Source organism: Homalodisca vitripennis, chromosome 3 (genome assembly GCF_021130785.1).
Source record: "Homalodisca vitripennis isolate AUS2020 chromosome 3, UT_GWSS_2.1, whole genome shotgun sequence".
In the NCBI taxonomy this organism is placed as follows: Eukaryota; Metazoa; Arthropoda; class Insecta; order Hemiptera; family Cicadellidae; genus Homalodisca; species Homalodisca vitripennis.
In genome coordinates, this window is record NC_060209.1 from 68,791,176 (window position 1) to 68,812,053 (window position 20,878).

Here is a 20,878-nt window from a genome sequence, read left to right on the forward strand (position 1 = left end):
ATTAATTTCATTAAATTCGTGGTTTATTTTATTAACTACATTTTTTAATATATCTCACAGATGTATGTTCCTTTATGTTTAGAAGTTAAATTGCATCCTGGCAAATTCTGGTGGCCTTTGTGGTATATTAATGGAGTTCTACATACTTAATTTATTGCGTATCATATTATTCTTTGGCACCTGTTATTAAGTAAAGTCTAAATGGTTAAAATAGTGGCAAATTTCTCAATAATCGAGGAACCTCTGTTTTCTTTTAAGGACACGCTTTTTTGATAAGGATGTTATAATTCTATTAGTTTATTATTGTATTAAAGATAGTTTTGTTAGAGTTCAATCAATATACTCCATTTTAATTTTAAAATATTAATTTTTGATATGTCGTAATTAATTATTAAACTTGATTTAGTTTTACACGCCAGCTATGATATTGTAATAAGAATGATTTTGTTTAATTTCTTTATTTTGTGTTTAGAGGTTAAGTGGAAGAGAGTAGTCCTAACTTCTCCTATATAAATAAAGACATTTTTCATTTCATTTCATTTCTTCTCTCTTCACTTAAGCTGTCTCATACAGATGAGACTGGCGAGGAGCTATATATATATATATATATATATATATATATATATATATATATATATATATATATATATATATATCGAAGAACTAGTCGATTGAAACATCGCGTATAAAACCTTGCTGTCAAGAGTAGGTCGAACCACATTCTTGAGTCCGAGCGTGTCAGAACTAGAAATTTCCACCTGGTACATTCGTTTGACAGTTCTGCAGTGAAGACCGCGGTACCAAACAGAACGATCATCACATTGTTGATATATTGTAGTACCCTTGTACTTTCCTTGCATGTTACCGATTTCGCCTTCAACTACGGATGAAGCGGAAGCGGAAGCTGGTGTAAGTACCAGAAAGTATTACCAATAAGTTTTATAATCTTACGAATTACGTACACTCTCAGATTTGGAAAAAATTGTGGAAAATTTTGAATTAGAGCAATCATAGTCCATGTTAAACTAAAAGCCTCTAAATAAAGTGGTTCGGTTGTGGGTACCTAAGACCACTTTTGTTCTAAAGACTGCCCCTTAGCTTAATATATATGAGGGTTTGATTAATAATGCATAGTAATATATAGTAAATTAAATAAAGTTGGTGACATTCCAGGTAGACTAGATATGGCTTGGATGCTGTCAGGCTTTTTCAGTCTATCAAATGCGTTTACTATTAAAATGTACTTCTCCGTGAACATATTTTTGTCGTAGGAACCGATACCTCATTAACCGCATAACTATAAAGGTTCCGCAAATCACAGACCACACGCTATGTTACTTCACTTTGTTTCTTGCATCTACATTTCAAGTAGAGTGTTTTCTATACAGCTAATGTTTATTAGTAGTATTTTTACATTATTTATAACTGTTTTTGCACCTTTAAAATACAAACTAACCCGTTACAGCTTAGCTTAGCCATAATTTCACAGAATCATGTACAGTATTTCTATAGAGTATGATCATCTCATTATATTATCTGGAATTAACTGTTTGAATCTACAGAAAAATATGTAATTCAACAAACGTATTTGCATGGATCTAGGTTTTATAAATTTGGAATTTAATGTTCCCAAAATTGCAAGCATTTATAAGATAGGCCCGCCCGACTCCTTTAACGACGATCATGAAGAACACAAATTCTTATTTACAAGGTGGTGATATCTAATAAAATTCTTTTAACTGCCCGCATGTTGTCTTGAATGTCAGCACGAGTTGTAGCTTTCAATTAATTGGTAACTTTATTGTAATTATCCTTTAAAGTAAAATTGCATATATCGCAACTATTCAGTGTTAAATCACTATATAACTAAATTAAACTTTCAGAGATCCCATTGATAAACCTCCGCCAGTGTTAATAATTATGAGCTATGTAATGCATGTTGCTTTAGGATTGTGTTTACAGGCTTGCCTTTAAAGTCTTTCTAAAAAATATAATTTTCTCTATAGTTTACTTTTTAAACTATTGTTGTGATTGAAATGTCAATAACCATTTGACGATGAAACTTTTTTTAACTTTACAATGTAAAAAAATCCGCATGCCTCATTTGAAAACTCAAAATTAGCTTCGATTTTTTAAATTGATTTAATGCTTTATTTGTAAGTTTAAAAGAAATATAAATACGATTATATTTAGTAAATAATATTAAAATATATCTTTCCCGATAATTCTTATCGGAACTCATTTTTGTTTAGTTTTAGTTTAGACGGTTGTCTATGGAAGAGAAGAAGGTATGACTTCATCATTAATTTATGAAAGCGTCAACTTTAAAAATGTAGATCAAGGGAATTTTCAAGTCTTGGAGGGAATTTTCGATCTCGACGAGGGAAATCCAGGAACGAGTGGAGACCTGGTGTAGTATGGCCTCCCTTTGAACCGTGTGTGCCATGGATCTCTGCCGCCTGATCCTGTGTCAGCTGACTCTGGCGTGGGCCGTCCTGGCCCAGGGGGACCGACTGGACCTGCCGGTGTGTCTGGACAGCTTCGACATACACCAGGACAAGATCATCCGCACCCAAGACTCGCGAGCCATGGGGGCCAAGTACATCAACGAGCGCGACGTCTCTTCCCGGGAGGAATGCCTTCGGCTCTGCTGCGAGACCCAAGACTGCGATGTTTTCGTCTTCGAGGAGAAGGTAGGTCCAGTATAGGCTTCCGGGAGAGTTAGGGGTGGGGGAGGTTACTGCATCCTAGTAGAGACTTTGTATTCTATGTTGGTGGACGCCGGAGAAAAACGTTGTTACGATTCGTATGAGTCATTGCATTTACATAACTTATATATTTTATTTCAGATAATAATTTAATACATTACAATAAATTCAATCTGTTATTTATAGAATGATTCCCATTCTATAACTGAGCTTCATTATTCTAGTGCATCTCATACACCATTCTCCAACGTTTTTATAGTGAATAGGTCAGGACTGAACTGAGAATAACCTATCTGTAAAGTCTTTCTTGACTGTGTAAACTTTACATTCTGTCAGCTTAATTGATGAGTCTGAGATTCGATATGTTGGCAATCATAGTGCTCAAAGCGATTTACAGTTTATCGGAATTTAAAGGTGTAATAGCTGTGGGTTTGCTATTATTTCAAAATGTAAGTATGTAAGTTTCTGATACAAACAATATTAGTTTCAGTTTGGCAAGCAGACCATGACAGATTTGCCACCAGAAATCTTGTTAGGGAGGGTCGGGAATTCCTCGTCGATGAAAAGTGTCTAAATAGTTCGGTAAAAACTAAGTTTAAGGGCTTCCTAAGACCACGTTAATTTGATTATATGGTGGTCTCTAGTAGGATTTGTCTGGTAGACAGATTATACAGATTTTTTGTGAGATAAGAGTTTTGAATCTAAACAAATAATTTAATAGTCTGTTGAGACATTATGCATGTAATTAAATGGCCGTGTAATAATACAAACGTCTAAAGTGGCATTTCCTCCCAAATTTAGATTTAGGTCGAATGTATAATATGAATAAACAATAAATATAACAATTAAAAGTACAATATTTATACCCTGACCATCAGGATTCAATCGATTTTCATATTGCAAATATTTTTGTAACTATACAATTAATTTAATATGACTAACTCCTGGGAAGTAAATTACCTCTATGAATTAGCCATATATAAATATTTGACCCAGCCAGACTATTCTACGAACATTATTTTTTTACAATTTTCAAGGTTCTCATTGCTATTTGTGATGCATGTTACTTCAAAAACTCTTACATTATAGAAGAAGCAATAGGTGTACAATAGATAAATGTTTTTTGTGTTTGTTTTTAAATTTAGGTTTTGGTAAATAAAATATTCAAACTTTATTACATTTTTATTTTCTCAACAAATGATAATGCAATTTAGAAAAATGTAAAGGCTCTCTCTGATTTAACACCACAAAACCTTAATTAATTGCTCTCTTTGAGGTCAGTCTATTTGAATTAGCCAAATAATATGCTTTTTTATTTAACATATAAAGAAAAAATATAATTTTTCTTTAGTTTTTCAATACACTGGACTCTGTATAGAAATATATTTGATATTACCTTTATATTTTGTGTTATTTAAAACGCTCGATAATATTAAAACACATTGATAAGCCATAAAATATTATTTAATGGATCCAACTCTTACATTAAGATTCTGTATTAAAGGTCTCAAAGGGAAAAACTAATAACAAGATACCAAATACCCTGGATATGGATATTGCACATTTTGAAGTATAACAGACTACGAAATCAAAATAATCCATTGATATTTTATAAAGTTACCATTTTTAAATTAAAACTTTCTGTTGGAATCTTGGTATCAATATTATTAAAGATTGGCTCTCCAGTTTCATTCTCAAGTTATCGCGGACCTGCCCAAGAGCTTAACTTGCTTCGTCGCCGGGCTTACAGGTGTTTTGGAGGTAAATCAATAAAATAATTGTGCTAATCACAAATTAAACTGTAGAATCAGTACACATAATATTTATTCACTGGTAAAATGTTCAAAACTCCATCCGGTAACTAGGACGACACCGGTGCTGAAATCAATAATGAACCCAGACAATATCATTAACAAGATTCATTAGATGCGACATTTTAATGTAAACGTTTAGTGCTGCTCGTTGTCAGCTGGGAGTTAATAACAACAGGACAGTCTATAGCGGCAGATCGATAACCTAACCTTACCGACGGCTGTCTGTGCGCATGTACTATGTACGACATACCCGCTCTTCTACATCGTCTCGTTGATTTCCACATGAAAAGTTGTTGTTAACAAACAACTTGTGACGATGTTCAAAAGAACCTAACAATATCAACCTGTTATTTGCAATATTCGACGTATTTCTTCCCTTGTGTGCAGTTATAATGGTGAAAATGACAGGCATTAAAACTGATATTTAACGATCAACCCTCTGCAGTAAAGTACTTGATGCATTGCACTGTGATGCACCGACATCTCCTATGTTATGTACTAGATGGGCTTTAGGTCTCATAAACTGGATGTTGATGGAAAATCCATACCTTATTTAAAAACCATTTCGTTCTAAACAACACGCTATTGACATATCGCTCTTTATTAGTCCAACTGGACTGCAAACAAAACTTATTTCATCAGCTACGTGAAGTCAACTGTACTTCCTGGTAAAAACAAGGAAGAAGTACGCCACACCACGTGTCACTTAATAGGATTCGCTGAAGTTGCATGCAAAATTTCAAATCTATAGTTGACTTCATTCTTGAGACTGTCCTGCAGTCATATAAACAGACGACCAAACATACAATTGTAATATACTACTACTATACACTTTAAATAAATGGTTAAACTTAATTTGTATTCTGATCATTATAGCTAGAAATAATAAATAACTCAGTATGATACAAATGTGAACTTTAATGATGATAAATTAATTGACATACAGGTTTGAATTTTTTAAACAAGATGGAGGATACAATAATGGTAAATTTTTAAACACAGTTCTTAAATTTTAGGGCAGGGTGGTCGTGCTGGCTAAATGAAATAGAAATATTAGGTATTGTTTTTAATAAAAGATATTGTAATTTGAAAAATTATATTGTTAAATTTTAATTATATTAATTTTGAATTGTTAGCCAAATCGAATGTTCCTGTGTTTTATTTTCTTCCAATGGATCACTGTTAAATTTTAAAAAGAATTTTCTCACCCAATGTCTGTCTTTTGCTCCTCTGTACTTCAGTGATAATATGAATTTAATAAATTAACCTTTCTTTTGAATCAAATACTGCTGAATAAAATGTAACCAGTTTCTTTATTTAAAATGTTAATCTTGCTTCACTTTTTCTATATCCCTCTCTCCTCTCAACTTTTAAACCTCTGCTCTCTTCACTCAACAATCATCCCTGCACACTGTAGCACTGACTTTAGTTCACTTCATAACTTTTGAGTTTTATATGTAATAAGGTGAATTTTGATTAATTTTTATATATTTAATTGTGTATTTATTATTGTTTGTATTAAAATGTGAGACAATTTATAAATAATTATTCCTTAATTATTTAATTATTATTACTAATAAATTTCTAAATTAAATTAAGTATTGAAATGAATGTGAGATGGGTGTATGAAATGAGTCATTACACAGTAGATAAATTTTTACATCCCCCGGCAAGCAAAAATAAGTTGTGTCAGCTAACTGAGTGATAGACATCGACTACGCTCACCTCAATTCTATGGTTGAGTAAGCACCGCCACATAACTTCTTCTTAGCCAACCAACAGACTTTTCTGCCCACATAGGCTCATTTCCTAGGCCAGTTTAATTTTATGTTTAGTGTGTTTTAACATTTAACTAAATAAGATAATGGATATAATATAAAATAATATAATAAGTTAATGCCCAATTGGTTAAAAAATTTAATTCCGTCAAACGTATAGTAACTTTTTATCATATCAATATTTTTGTGATGTGTCTGACGAAGATAGCCTTGCTATTGAAAGGCCTCACAAAAATAAAAGTATTAAATATTGGTTTTTTTTGTTAACATGTAACATGTGTAAATATAATTAAGTTAACACTAGCCAATATAAGCTCCATCTTCAACGTATAGTAACTAGTTTTATAATTATTTATTGTGAATCTGCTGCTACATTTTGTTTTTATTTATCTCAATGAGTTGTATTATATTTAAAATACTGCGCGCATGTAAATATTTTGGAAATACACAATAATTCAATTCTTCTCAATATAGAAGTTGTATGCACAATTTAAAGTCTACAGACAAAATTTTTCTCGAGATAATCTGCCACATGTGTTTATTAAGTTGGGTTTCATAGTAGTATTGAAATAATAAAAGTTCCGGTGAGCTAGGGAGGGTACTACAACGCAAAAGTACGCTAAAATCAAATCCTGCCATCGATTCCACTTAATTTGTCACTTAGGGAAGTCACATAATAGTGAAAATACGTATTATTTATTTCTCGTACTTCGTGCAATCGTATGGCTTCAAATAAACCTCTATGTTGAAGTGCTCTATTTCACTATTTTGAGTCAAGCCATTAGTTAGTTACACTAAACCGGTTCAATTTTTTTTTCAGCAAACTGCATTTTTATCTAGGCACATAGTATGAAAGATTGAGAAAGATTTCAATTACAGGCAGCTTTAAAAAAAACTCCTAGCATTTCATCTCATGGTGACTTGTTTCCATTTGTACTTTATTCCTCAGAGCAGAATAAACCATTCTCATCCATCATCTTAGACTGCGCTTTCAGTGAATGTAACTTTTCTTCTTAATAAAATGGATTGCCTCTTTGCGTTGAGTTCCAGCATTTCAAACTTCTTATCTGTCAATTCAGAAGATGACGTATCCATTTCTTTTTTGAGGTTAATCACAACGTTTCCCAACTAGTTTTTGTTTACTTTCTGAAAGTTGCATTAGGTTATGGATTCAATGCGTAGTAGCTAATTGTAAATTCAAAATAATATCCATAGTTTTAGGTTATGTTGCGTGTTACTTCTTTCTCCTGACTCAATACAATAGTTGTAGATATCTATTGAAACATTAAAATGTTATCTGTCAATAAGACTACAATACAAACTCTGTTCCAATATTTTTATTAGTATTCTTTCAATGATAAATGCTTATATTTATTTTAACTGCATTTTAAATTTGTATAAGTGGCAATAGCCTAATTTAATTTCAATAAAATTAAATTAGGCTATTGCCACTTATACAAATTTAATGAGTAAACAAAAGTCATTTGACAGGTATTTGGTCTTCCGATCATATGTTAGTTTGGTTATTTAAACACATATGTGAAAGAAACGGCCTAATATAAAATAATTGAATCGCCTAATACTACTTTTATGTTAAAAAACCATCGTGCGTCCGCTATGCACTGAAGAAATATACGATACCACTACAACCGATATTCTACCTAGAGATAATGATATATATATATATATATATATATATATATATATATATATATATATTAAATAAACATTGAATCACAAAAAGTACTTGCTCCGCCGGGACTCTGTGGTGTAATGGTAGCACATTCACCCGGCAAGTGAGAGATCCGGGTTCGAGTCCCGGAGGAGCAAGTACTTTTTGTGATTCAATGTTTATTGAAATTAAATTTTAACTGCTTTTAATATATATAAAATAAAAAATTATACGCATATCAAATACAAAAAAAACTGGAAGCAAACTAAAATGTCACGTTGATATTGGAAACATCTGATTGTCATTATTGCATTTATAAAATTAATAATCAATGGAAAGGGACCACAGCATTCACAGCTTAGATCTGGGAGAAGTCCAGCATAAACTTCGAAGAAATGGAATCTAAAATTGAAAAAAGATCAGAACTGCTAATCTTTCAAGGATTCATATTTGAAAGAAGCATAAGTAAGATCATTTTGGTAGAGATATACGCATTGTAATTTTAATGAAATATATTAAACCCGTAAATATACGCCTGTATCCGAAAATAGGTATCTTTCACAATTATTTTATCGTATGTATACCCATTTCTCTTCTCTTCTCTCCCATGTATTTAATAACAGGTTTTCTTTGATAAAAATGAAACTAACAATATTGAATGAAGATAGTTTCAACTCGTCAAAAAATTAAGAAACCTTACATACGATCCAGATTAGCAAGCTAACACATTACAGAGCGTCTTATTATTAAAGGTCTTGCAATCTAGTCTTAACTTGAAATATTAAAATTTGTTGAAACAAATTGGATAACGGTGCTGATATTTTTAAGTCAGTGGTTGAACTTGCCATTGTAAAAAAAGTATAGACGATAATGAGATTGCACCTTATCAGCTTAGACTTGACAATGACGCCAGGAAGTTTGTGGAGAAATCACTTTCACAAGAAGTTTCCAGACTTGTGAAGAAGTTAAGCTCTTTGACGTCATCTTCTTGGCAACCTCCCAGCCGACAACACAAAGAACCCGCAATTACTGAACGTTGCATTCTTGTTTGTCAAATACAGAATGCCTTTATTTGATTTCAATATGTAAAAATCACCATTGAGGTTTACAACAAATGTTACCTAAAACCGCATGCCTTTATAAACCTTTTCGCCGAGCGCCTATCAATTTACTTTAGGCAAAAGTTGCTCCGCTATCCAATTGCATCAACAAAATCCAGGCGCGTTTAGATCGCTGCCGTGGTCTGTTTGAACGAGAAAAAGACCAAATTATATTTTTTAATATTTTCTACTTTGACGATTTATTAGTATTCTCTGGCAGTTAAGTACTTTTACCTAGACACAATTCCAAAATTAATGAAATTTTGATGTGTTTGGGTCCATAAAAGGATGTAGTATACGATTTATTCCACTTAAATGTCCTTGCGATAAATTCGGGCGAACGAAAATTCGCGATTTTGTGGGACTTTTCCAGTTTTTATACCAATGACTCACTCACTACATGTCCTATGGAAATGTGTCTAGTACAAAGACAAATAATATTAAATTAATGTCAAATTCACCGGTCAAACATATTTTTTTGCCTAATTGGTTCCAAGGTATCTTTAAAGTTTAGCAAATTTCTTAAAACATAAAAATTCACTAGCAAATCCATATTTTTGACACTTAAACAGCTGTGTATATTACGTCCACCCTTTCTAAGTCCCCAAACAACATCTCAAAATTTCATTAACTTTAGAATTGTTTCCCGGCACCTCCCCTGGTGAACCAGTAGGTAACAGTATTATGAAATAAGATTCTCATTACACTACACCACACCAACAGACTTTAGGAGCTGAGAGCTAATTTTCATTGTATAAGCACACAAATAGTGTTTCGCAAAATCGACAGAGTAATAATCAAGAAATAAATAGATCGTCATTTTTGGTAGGGATAGAAATTGGAGGATATCGAAAGAGTTCAAAATGCCAATCATTATTTTTTTCCTCATGTCACATTTTTCACACTTAAAAATAACCTTCAGCCACATATAATGGTTAGGCCAATATAGGTAAGCGTTAGACAAGGATAAAAACGACCTAATGTTTTCACTTTCAGCCTAATGTTAGTTACTCTAGATGGTTAGTTTGCGTGTGTGACGGTTGTTTGTAAGTGATACTCAAACTGTGAAAAATGTGATCTAAGGAACCAATTATTTACTAAAAATAAATAAGCTATATTTATCACGGTTGGCTGTTGATTGGTTAAACTTCGGCCGATCACGATCAATCATCTCCCTTTCACCACACCTGTCCAGACTAGTGGTTAATTTTAACAGTTTCAGTTGCAGTTAACAGTATCTGCTCTCCATATCAAGGCCGAAATATTTCTAGAATGTTTTCTTTGAAGTTTGTATTTGACGATAGAAGGATTGTGAAGAAAACTGGATCATCCGGAAATTTACCATCGTTCAGTGATACAATATAATCAGTAACACTAGGTTTCGAGATCTGCAATCTGATCTCTTCTTCAGGTGAAAGACTAAACTAGTGTATGACTACAATCTAGGTTAAAGTAAAGTAAACATACCAGAGCGTTATGACGCGCATAAGACAGGAACCATAACAGTCATGTTGTATATCTATTCAATGCACACCAACTCTACAACTTGCACACTAATTATTGAAACTGAACTACAGAATACAGGTTCCAATAAGTCTGCACCTACCGACCAACCAAATAGAACAATATGTCTCAATTTATGAATTTAACAAGAATGTAATATTGTGAAAACAATTTTTCGACCCGATTGGAGCCAAAAATGTTAGATCTAGGCAGCGGATCACATAAGTCGCATCTAAATGTGATCTGCTGCCATAGATATTGAACTATATCCGAAGTCAAACTAATTATGTATGCATTTAGATAAAATAATAAATACGTTTGCTGTTACATATTTGTCCAAATTGTCCTCAATTTGTAATATCGTATTGAAAACTATAACTTACTTACGAAATAGCCACTAACCGACATAAATTTATATGCTCGTGTTTTTTTTTTTTTTTTTTTATTTTCTACTTTTTTAAACTCGTCGGGACGTTAAGATATTACACAACATTATAATTATACAAGTCACGGGGTCACATTAATATAACATTGAGTGTGTTATACTATTCAATGTGGCCAACACAGCCAACAACCAACATCACATTGTTAATAACATCACATTCACATAGCAAGAGCTGACCAGCAATGCCGGGTGATTGATGAGCGCTTCCTACGTTCATTTATCAAACCGGTCTCAGATTCGTGTTTTTGGGCTTGTGAGGGAAATTGATAGTTCATAAAAGTCCAAATATTAACTATTTGGTGAGCAAAAAGTATTTACACGGTGTTAATCATGAAAGTAGGTAAATAATTTATTTATATTAGATTCAGCATTCCGTGTGATTTTTCAAGTAAATTAATTGGAATTCATCTTAAGGGAAGAATGTAAAATTATTTTTAAACACAAAAACTAAGAAAAGGTGTTCGGTTTGCAAGTGGCGCTGTCATAAAACTTAATTAAAAATTGGCTGAATATCAGTAACTACAGGAATTCAACGATATTTTGAGGATAACTATTTGAAATATTTACCTGTCTAACTGAGATGGAATTTCAACGTGGTTTGGACTCTTTACACGTTCTCATGTTACAAATTACAGTTAAGTAATATAGTTTACATATTTTTCAAAAGAAGTTGTAAAAAAACTCACGTTTTGAGGGCACTTAATATTCACAAGTGAGAGATCGTGTGAGTTTTTGTTCAAAAGTCTTAAGGTTTTCGAAAGACTTTACATAAAATAATTCTTTCTAAGTAAGTTTTAATTTGTATTTCTTGAGAAAAATCTTATCGTAACCGTGGAGAGTTAAAACATAATATGCTTAGCTAATTTTGATTTATAAATATGGAAACAACGAATATCCTACAATGCTTAATACTTACAGGGCGTTAGTTTTTGGCGCGTTTGGCATGAGTGATTTAATTTATCTCATCCAAAGCTATTTTGTAATAATTTGGCAAAACTATGAACTGATAGACAAGGACATTTCATTATATTATTATGAAATACAATTAAAATTGCAAATTTGACATATGAGCTACTAAATCTGAATGTAGTTAATACCTTACTTTGTCATGATAGTAAATTCTTATTTTTTATTTCTTTTACATCATTCAAAACTATTCAAGAATAGTAGTCTGCTTAATTCAAAGAATATGTATAAATCTTGCACGTAAAAACTACTAGACGTACCAGTATTGAATAATATAATAATGCATAAAAATTTAAAACTGACTAAAAACGTTAATGTGTATAATAGAAAGTATTATATATTTACATATAATTTCGAACAGTTTTATTACGCTTGGTTTCTTTTGATAATTAAGAAATTAATGACATTTTTATTACAAAACTTTACAGATCCACCATTCCATAATATTTGTTTACTAAGTATAGTAATAATGATTTATTGATCCATATAATACAAGATTCATCAATAATTCCGTAATAATACATCCACTTCTAATTATCGGTACTTCTTTTACCATCATGATGCTATAGACCCCAGCACATTCCACGGGAGAGTTTCATCATAAAACAACTAAATTTATCAACGATAATTTGAAATACTATAAATTGAGACACTCAGAGATCTATTAATTTGCCGAAGTCAGATTCAGGAGGTTGTTCGTGTTCCAGACACCCGGCAGCTGCTACCTGTTCCAGTGTGGAACTCCCGAGGACTTCAAGTGCAAGTTCACAAAGCACCACAACTACACCTCAGCTGTTCTGGTGGTCAACAGGCATCTTACCGAGCTAGAGAGCCAGATCAAGCACACACAGCACGAACACGAGCTAGCAAAACTCAGGTACAGACTATGTGTGTAACGGGCTATGTGTGTAACAGACTATGTGTGTAACAGACTATGTGTGTAACAGACTGTGTGTGTAACAGACTATGTGTGTAACAGATTGTGTGTGTAACAGACTATGTGTGTAACAGACTGTGTGTGTAACAGACTGTGTGTGTAACAGACTATGTGTGTAACAGACTATGTGTGTAACAGACTGTGTGTGTAACAGACTGTGTGTGTAACAGACTATGTGTGTAACAGACTATTTGTGTAACAGACTATGTGTGTAACAGACTGTGTGTGTAACAGACTATGTGTGTAACAGACTATGTGTGTAACAGACTATGTGTGTAACAGACTATGAGAACACATAGAGTGTAGCTATGGGTATGATTCAATGCAAATATCTAGCTAAGCTAGCTAGCTTCCGCAAAGTACAGCATCTAAAATCTGACACTGGTACCGTTTGACTCATGAAACCATGTATGTCTGAAGAGATCCATAAAAACACAATAGAGCTCATTGCATCGTTCCGACCACAGGGACACGTAGGCTTCAAAGGAGCTCAGATTGGTTACCCAGCAGCTATTCAGTGTAATCTAGATGAAGAGTTTACATTCTCACTGTTTCATCAGGTACACAATTGAGTGTACTACAATGTTTAGACACAATCCCAAAGCATGACGCAGCAACCTAGTTTTCTGCTCATTATGTAGCTATGGTGGGTAGGATTTATTCGTTAGGAATATTGATTTAAGCCCTACTTCCATCCATTCTGATCCATTAATTACATGAATCTGCAATACAAATAATGTTATTTTATATTAGCTTCATTGCGTTTTAGCTCAAATTAGTGTTACATAATATGTTCCTGGACTAACAACACAAACTCCCCAGATGATTTGGTACGCTAATACAAATCACAATGGTTTTAAACCACGAGTTAAATTTTGCAAACCATTTATAAACATATTATACTAACAAAAATTACATCAGACTAATTTAAATTACAGCAGTTCTGAAGCCAATGTAATTTTAGTGACTAGTAAAATACCCATTCAAGGTATCAACTTGACAAAGCTGAAATATTAGGTTTACTTAGGGTTTGACTAATAAGTCTACAATCTTAATATTATGAAATTTAAGGTGAAAAATTACAACAGTAAATCAGTGCTTTAATAAACAGATATTTTATACGAGGCATCAAAAAAACAACACCTTCGAATACAGATACGGTATTAAGATCCTAAAATGTTTTACATACCGAGTCAGCAACCCTCAAACAATATAATGGATTGCTCATTAAAGGTTTGTGAAAACCTATTTAAATAGATATTATTGCAATCCAGTGGCTAGAACATGAATCTAATTGAATTAACACATACATAAATAAGTACGAGTACATCGTAACCATTTCAAATAATGAAACTTTAACCTACATCAGTTTAAACTGTATCTGTTGTAAGTTTAATTGGATTTAACACTCAATCAACACAACCTAATTATGAATATGAGATTATTATATCAGAATTTGTTTTTCACCGTAGGCATTAATAAAAAGAGATGAACTCGCATCTGTTTCGTTCGGATTTAGCAGACCAGAGAAGGGCGCATAGCCCAACATATTGTACGTTCTTACTGGAGATTACATATCCAGTAATGTGTATTTATTTCAGCATTTTTATAAAAGGACTCACAATTATTTTCTTAAATCCATATCATCAGATTAAAACCAATATCATAACAGACATAAAGCGTGATTCCTAACTCATTTTTGAGTGATCCTCATGCACAACACGTATAAATAAGAAACCCACTGAAACATTTTCTATGCTGGGTGCAGCGATTCTGGAAGGTCTGAAACACGGAGTCATTACTAAACTGCGGTTGAAGTAGTGATCAACATTACAGTTCTTAAGAACTATAGACCAAGCAAAGGGTCTGCGTGACTGCGACAGCTATTACTACTCGAACACAGATGTTTCTTGAGGCACTTTAGTAAAGCCAAGAGTATTTTAGGAATTGACTAAACCTGCTTGGAATTGGCTAGTTGGCTTTTGCTAGTTATTGTTACTACTACTACTCATGAAAGATCACTAATGTTGACAAACTACAGGAAGCCGGAGAGTGAGCCGGTGAGTGTCACCATGGTGTTTCCCTCCTCGACCGTAGCTCCAGGAAGTAAGGAGATCGCTCCGGTCGCCCCTACCAGCTACCAGCTCCCGCCCAGTAAGTAACTACCTAGAGCTGTCTGTCTACCGTAACTATCTGTAATCCATTTTATATATAGAGTAACTATTCTTCCTCATTTTGTTTTTATCAAATAGTAACAACTGAAAAGACAGAGTGGGATAACGACCTGTAGCATTGGTTATTTACCTTTATCAATGAAAAGTAAATAGATTTTTGCTTGTAATCTTTGTATAACTTAAATATTGATAGGGGTTCTCGTATTTTCTTACATCTGAATCGGTAATTTTTAACTTCTTAGCGCCTTGCGCTTTAAACGGTGTATCGATTGTAGTAAATAATAATATAAAGAAAATTAGTAACAAAATAAAATTGAATTTTGAAGATAAATTAAAGTGAAGAATTGCCAGATCAAATTAGAGTGTGAAAGTTTTGAATTTTAAAAAATTGAATAAAAGACAAGCTGTAAGAATTTTGTACATTTTTGAGTGACGAATATATTACAAGTTTGAACTTAAAAGTCATCAAGAAGTTTTTATTTTAACTTTAAATCCAGTAATTATTTTCAAGAAGAAGTTTTATTTTAGTTTGAACTTTATTTATTTCAGAAGATTTTCTTTTCCTTTTTGAACCTTCATAAAAATTTAAACTTCAAAGCTACCCCCTCATGTGCCAGTAAAACGGTACAACGGTATTGCAGTAAATAAAAATAATATGTTGACAGGCCGGCGGTGCAGTCGATACCAGTTCGAGTGTCATGGATCAGGGGAGTGTATCGCCATCTACAACGCCTGTGACGGCATCCCCCAGTGTGCAGACGGCAGCGATGAGGCTCCCGAGCTTGGATGTCCAGCCCAGGGTATGGTTAGATTGCTTCTAATATGAGGAAACTGAAATAGAACAGTATTTGCTGAACGTTAAGTGGAAGATTTTATAGAGCATATGAGGAATTGTTGTAAAATTCTCTTACAACGTAAAACTAGAAATACGCGCATTCCCACGACAGATTGCGAACTTCACTCATCCCCGCCGGATAACTTTTATGGTCGTGTATGAGCACTTTTCATTCAAATTACAATTGTTATATTTCCGGTGCCATAATTAAGTTTACCTTATTTCTCCTTTATATTATATCTGATGAACTACCAGTTTTAGATGTTTGTTTTTATCATTGAACATGAATTTGTCTTCTGCATTGTTAAAAGATGTGGTGATCCCATTGGAAATAGTTAATTTTTATGTAGTAATTGTTAACAGTGGAGTAATATTGTTTTAGAGTTACTTTCATGAGTTCGATTATTTCTTATGAAATTTTATTTCATGAAATGTAAATTAAGAAATGTACCTTTGAATTTTTTAAAATTATGTTCTTAACAATAGATTTTTGATGGGGATATTTGTGTATAAACTTTTGATATCAAAGGATACAAATTTACTGTTGTGTAGGCCTGCATTAATTAAATTCGTTAAAGAGGTCCATGATTATTTTTTAGTATTAGTTAAGTTTTTAACTTGTAATGTTCTTTAATTTTGTTTTTCTGTACCTTTTTCTAAATTAAAAGTAAGGCCTAAATTTTCTTGATTGCATTCTTGATGGTGATATTATTATATGGTGTTATTCTTGGTATGTAAAAGTATGTTGATATACAAATTTATGTATGAAAACGCACATGCAATCATTTTATAATTTGTTACTTCAGCTTCCACCACAGTCCCCGCAGCCAAGATGAATGTCCCAGTAGAAGTTCCCAATAGCCTGCAGCAGACAAATCGCCAAAATTACCACCAGGTAGCAGCACCGTCTCTGCCAGAAGACAGCCCTCCGGCCATGCCAGTGCTCTCCAAGCAGTTCAAGAACAACCAGTGGACGCCTCAGATGTTTGGTATGACCTTTTTACCAGTAGTTGTGTAGGGCATTCACTTTCAGATTCATATTACCAAAATTGCTCATCTTTCAAATTTAATAATTGTAAATTTTACTATGAATGAATATTTTTATGTTTTACCTTTCTTCCTTAAAATTATATTAAACAGCCATATACAGTTTACGTTTCCATTATTTTTTTCTACAGATAAAACTCGGTGAAGAACATAAAATTATGTTTCAGAGAGTCAGCACATGAACAATCCCGTTAACTACATGCAACCAGGCAGTCAGCAGCAGCAACTGACCAGGAACCAGCAGCTGGATCTGCAGCAGCCACCACAGCAGCAGCAACAGGCTGCAGAGTTCCCACAGTCTCCTCCACAGCTGGTCAATCAGGCCAAGCAGTTCGGACGGGAGGGGGAGGGATTGTTGTACCGGCCTCCCTCCGAGCTGCTGCAGTGGCCGCCTCCCTACCAGCAGGACTATCGTGCACCTAGCTCTGGCGGTGAGTCAGTGAACACATTCCGAGATCAAAAAGCTGATGAACTAAATGAACCGTGACCAAGATGAACAGGACACACCTAATCGTCTGCTAATAGAATGTGTAATCTACTGGTACGGAGAAGAATCATAATTCTTAGATTTTGCCAATTTAGAATAATAGAGTTCCCATCCCTTGAACTCATTCAAGTGAATAACTTCGTTAAGAGGTACGGTCAGCAGATTTTCCGCAAAGATCTTTTAGGTCACAGTTGCAATTCATTCTCTCTGACATAATACAATCCAAAAGAACCATGTTTCAATATTTATATTCATCTTTGCAAAAGAATAGTTTGGTTTGACCCAAATTTCAAACAAGCCTTATATAATTATTATGTTGGTCTTCGGGGTTTTGTTTAAAAAACAACCTTTGCATCTCTCTAAACAATTATGAATAGGTACATAAGTCTGTATCAGCTCAAATTTATGGAAACATAACTAACGTTGTGAAGAAGGAAATGTCTACCATACAATCAACAAAACTGGATATAATGGTCAGCATTCACAAAAATAATGAGTTTTAACCTAATTTATTCAGAATGATATATTAATTCTAAGAAAATTAAGAAATTGAGTTTTAGAATGCCATAGGCAAAATGAAAAGGAAGATATTGTACTTCTCTATGGAATATTGTATCAAAATGAGATCATACGGTGGGAGAGAAAACTTAATTCGTAATAACTGGTGAAAAAGACAATTCTGCTATAAACCATAAAAACACTCTTTAGAGAAAATTAATGAATTTCTAAATTAAACCAGTAAATAAACATATTACTGATCAAATTCTGCATACAAACTTCATAAACCATAGAAATAATTCTGGAAGATTTTGCACATGCATTTATGTTTTTATTATTTCTGAGCTGAAAAGTATATACACCAAGGCATATCGTTTCTAAATGGCATACCAAACACACATGTGATAAGAAATGGTTATTGAAAGATATTCCAATCTCCTCATTCATTTTCAAATATATATGAACTTTACTTTAAACATCACTTCAGGCTCAGTATTTTTTAGGCTCTGAATTCGGAGAGTGAAACAATATGTTCATAAGTTCCAATAAAATAAATCCAGTTTCTCTGCTACAGTACATGGTACTTGATATAACGACTCCAATGATTTCAGTACCACTTGAAAAGTATTTTAGGCCAGTGTGCAAGAATATTAAAGTTGAAGTCCGTAGATTCTTTACTAAAGTTAATGGATTTGTAATGTAATATGATGCATCTCTGTGATGATTTTAAGTCGAAAATAGGCATATATCAAGTAGACTTTTTGAACATTAATCCAATGATCAAATAGAAATGGTTTGAGGTTAGGCAAAATTGCGACTAGCTCTTAGCGCGTGTAGAACCATTGTTTGTATAAATTAATTATATTTCGATTTCCATACTTGAGTTTTCCTTCTTGTCCCAATCAATAAAAGATAGTTCAATTAAAAAGCTTACTTCCACCACTTGTACTTTTGTATAATGGATAGAGTGAAAAACATAACTTCTACATATGCCTTGCTCTTTAATAAACCAACATTAGTTCAAAATTTCACCACTATACGTCAAACGGTTCTCGAGATAATTTGTGAACAAACACACACCAAGATCTTTCTGAACCGTCCCGATTTCCCAATAATATTTATGACTATTTTAATTCTCTTAAAACGAAACGCATGCTTATTTTGCGGGCACCCAGCCAGCTATCTTTGCATGTATACTTGGTATTAGTTCTTTAGAGGCATGAATATCTGTAAACCTGATGCAGTACACTACAGAGTACTGTATTAAAATTTGTCCTTGCTTGCCAGTCTCTGTTTGTTATACTATACTTTTATTTTGTTTACTCTAAGAACCAAATAAATTTATATATATATATATATACATACATATATACATATATATATATATATATATATATATACATATATATACATACATATATATATATATATATATATATATATAAATGAATTTCCGTTCGTTAGTCTCGCTAAAACTCGAGAACGGCTGAACCGATTTGGCTAATTTTGGTCTTGAAATGTTCGTGGAAGTCCAGGAAAGGTTTAAACGATGAGAAAATATAACAAAAATTGCAAGGAAAATACTAAAAACGACAAATTGATTTTCCCATACAAACTGTTCTTACCTGTCAAACGTTTGATTGATGTTCATGTTTAACTTAATTTAATTTAACAGCTGTAACAAATACAAATGACGAAGTGTCTCAGTATCATATGTTTACTTACTACTGCATGCCATTTTGGGTAAAAAAGCTGTCGCCATTATATGTTAACATTATTAGTGCAAGAAAAACATTAATATCAGATACTGCTTACAATGCCGAGAAGAAAACGACCTAACATAGGTCGTCGAAGTAGATCGAATGTGCGGCGAGCTACCTCACGCGCTAATCGCACTGATGACCAGTAAGAGACTGATAATGATAACAGTCGTATTGGTATGGCACATTTGCGTTCTACAGTAAATCAGAATGAAGTGGATAGACAAAGAATGCAACGAGTTCGGGCACAACGATCACAACAGCAGCGAGTCCGGGAAAAGGAAATTGACAGATTCCGCAAACGCAATGCTCCTGTGAACCTGGAACGAGCAGCATTCTCCTACGATCCTGAAATCGATTATAGTGCCGACAAATCAAATAAAACATATATTGATCAGTCTTTATGGTAAGAAACATATTTTCTTAAATTTCTCGGCACTTGGAAACACCGGCACTTGAATCTTTATACAATATAACTTTCGAATGATGAGGGTTAGAATTAAATGTTAAACTCCACCTCTATATCAAAATTAATTATGAACCCGGCTTGCTAATGATGTCTTCACTTTGCTCGCTAGGACCAGACGGCGTGGCGGGAGGCCTCGGTGACTCGGACAAGTCTGGCACAAGTGCTCTTGACTTTCTCATATTTCATCCAACGAGATTGACGGCGTGGCGGGAGGCCTCGGTGACTCGGACAAGTCTGGCACAGCCAGAATATTACTGATGTTGTGCTCTTGACTTTCTCCTATTTCATCCAATGAGATTGACGGCGTGGCGGGAGGCCTCAGTGACTCGGACAAGTTTGGCACAGCCAGAATATTGCCGATGTTGTGCTCCTGATTTTCTTCTATCTCATCCAAATATTTTAATTCTTCACCAGTTAAATTAAGTTCTGAAAAAGTTATTCCTTCAGATGATGATGATGATGATGATAGCATTGTTGAGACGAACTTCGGTTTTGATAACAATTGTTGTTTCACTTGATTTTTTTTGTTCCTTGGCCCTGTTAATTCTTATTATGCGGCTCAAATTGTGACCGCACTTGATACAAAAGTTGAAAGTATCAGCGGTTATTGTCAAACATTCGTTGTATCTTAACAATTTTTTAGTGCAACTGGGACAGGTAGTTGTTTTATTCTGCCGTACTATCC

The 20,878-nt window shown here is 33.4% G+C and overlaps 1 protein-coding gene across 2 annotated transcripts in view; it reads left to right on the top strand.

The window, feature by feature from the left end:
* The first annotated feature begins 2,376 nt into the window (after positions 1 to 2,376).
* The window catches only part of LOC124357034, a 34,011-nt gene continuing 15,509 nt past the window's right edge, over positions 2,377 to 20,878 (top strand). For both annotated transcript variants that reach the window (XM_046808412.1, XM_046808413.1), the window contains exons 1-6: positions 2,377 to 2,693; positions 12,694 to 12,863; positions 14,965 to 15,077; positions 15,763 to 15,897; positions 16,739 to 16,921; positions 17,147 to 17,410. In XM_046808412.1, the coding sequence (XP_046664368.1) occupies positions 2,445 to 2,693; positions 12,694 to 12,863; positions 14,965 to 15,077; positions 15,763 to 15,897; positions 16,739 to 16,921; positions 17,147 to 17,410 (1,114 nt within the window). In that variant the 5' untranslated portion in view covers positions 2,377 to 2,444. The remainder of the gene's footprint in view (positions 2,694 to 12,693; positions 12,864 to 14,964; positions 15,078 to 15,762; positions 15,898 to 16,738; positions 16,922 to 17,146; positions 17,411 to 20,878) is intronic.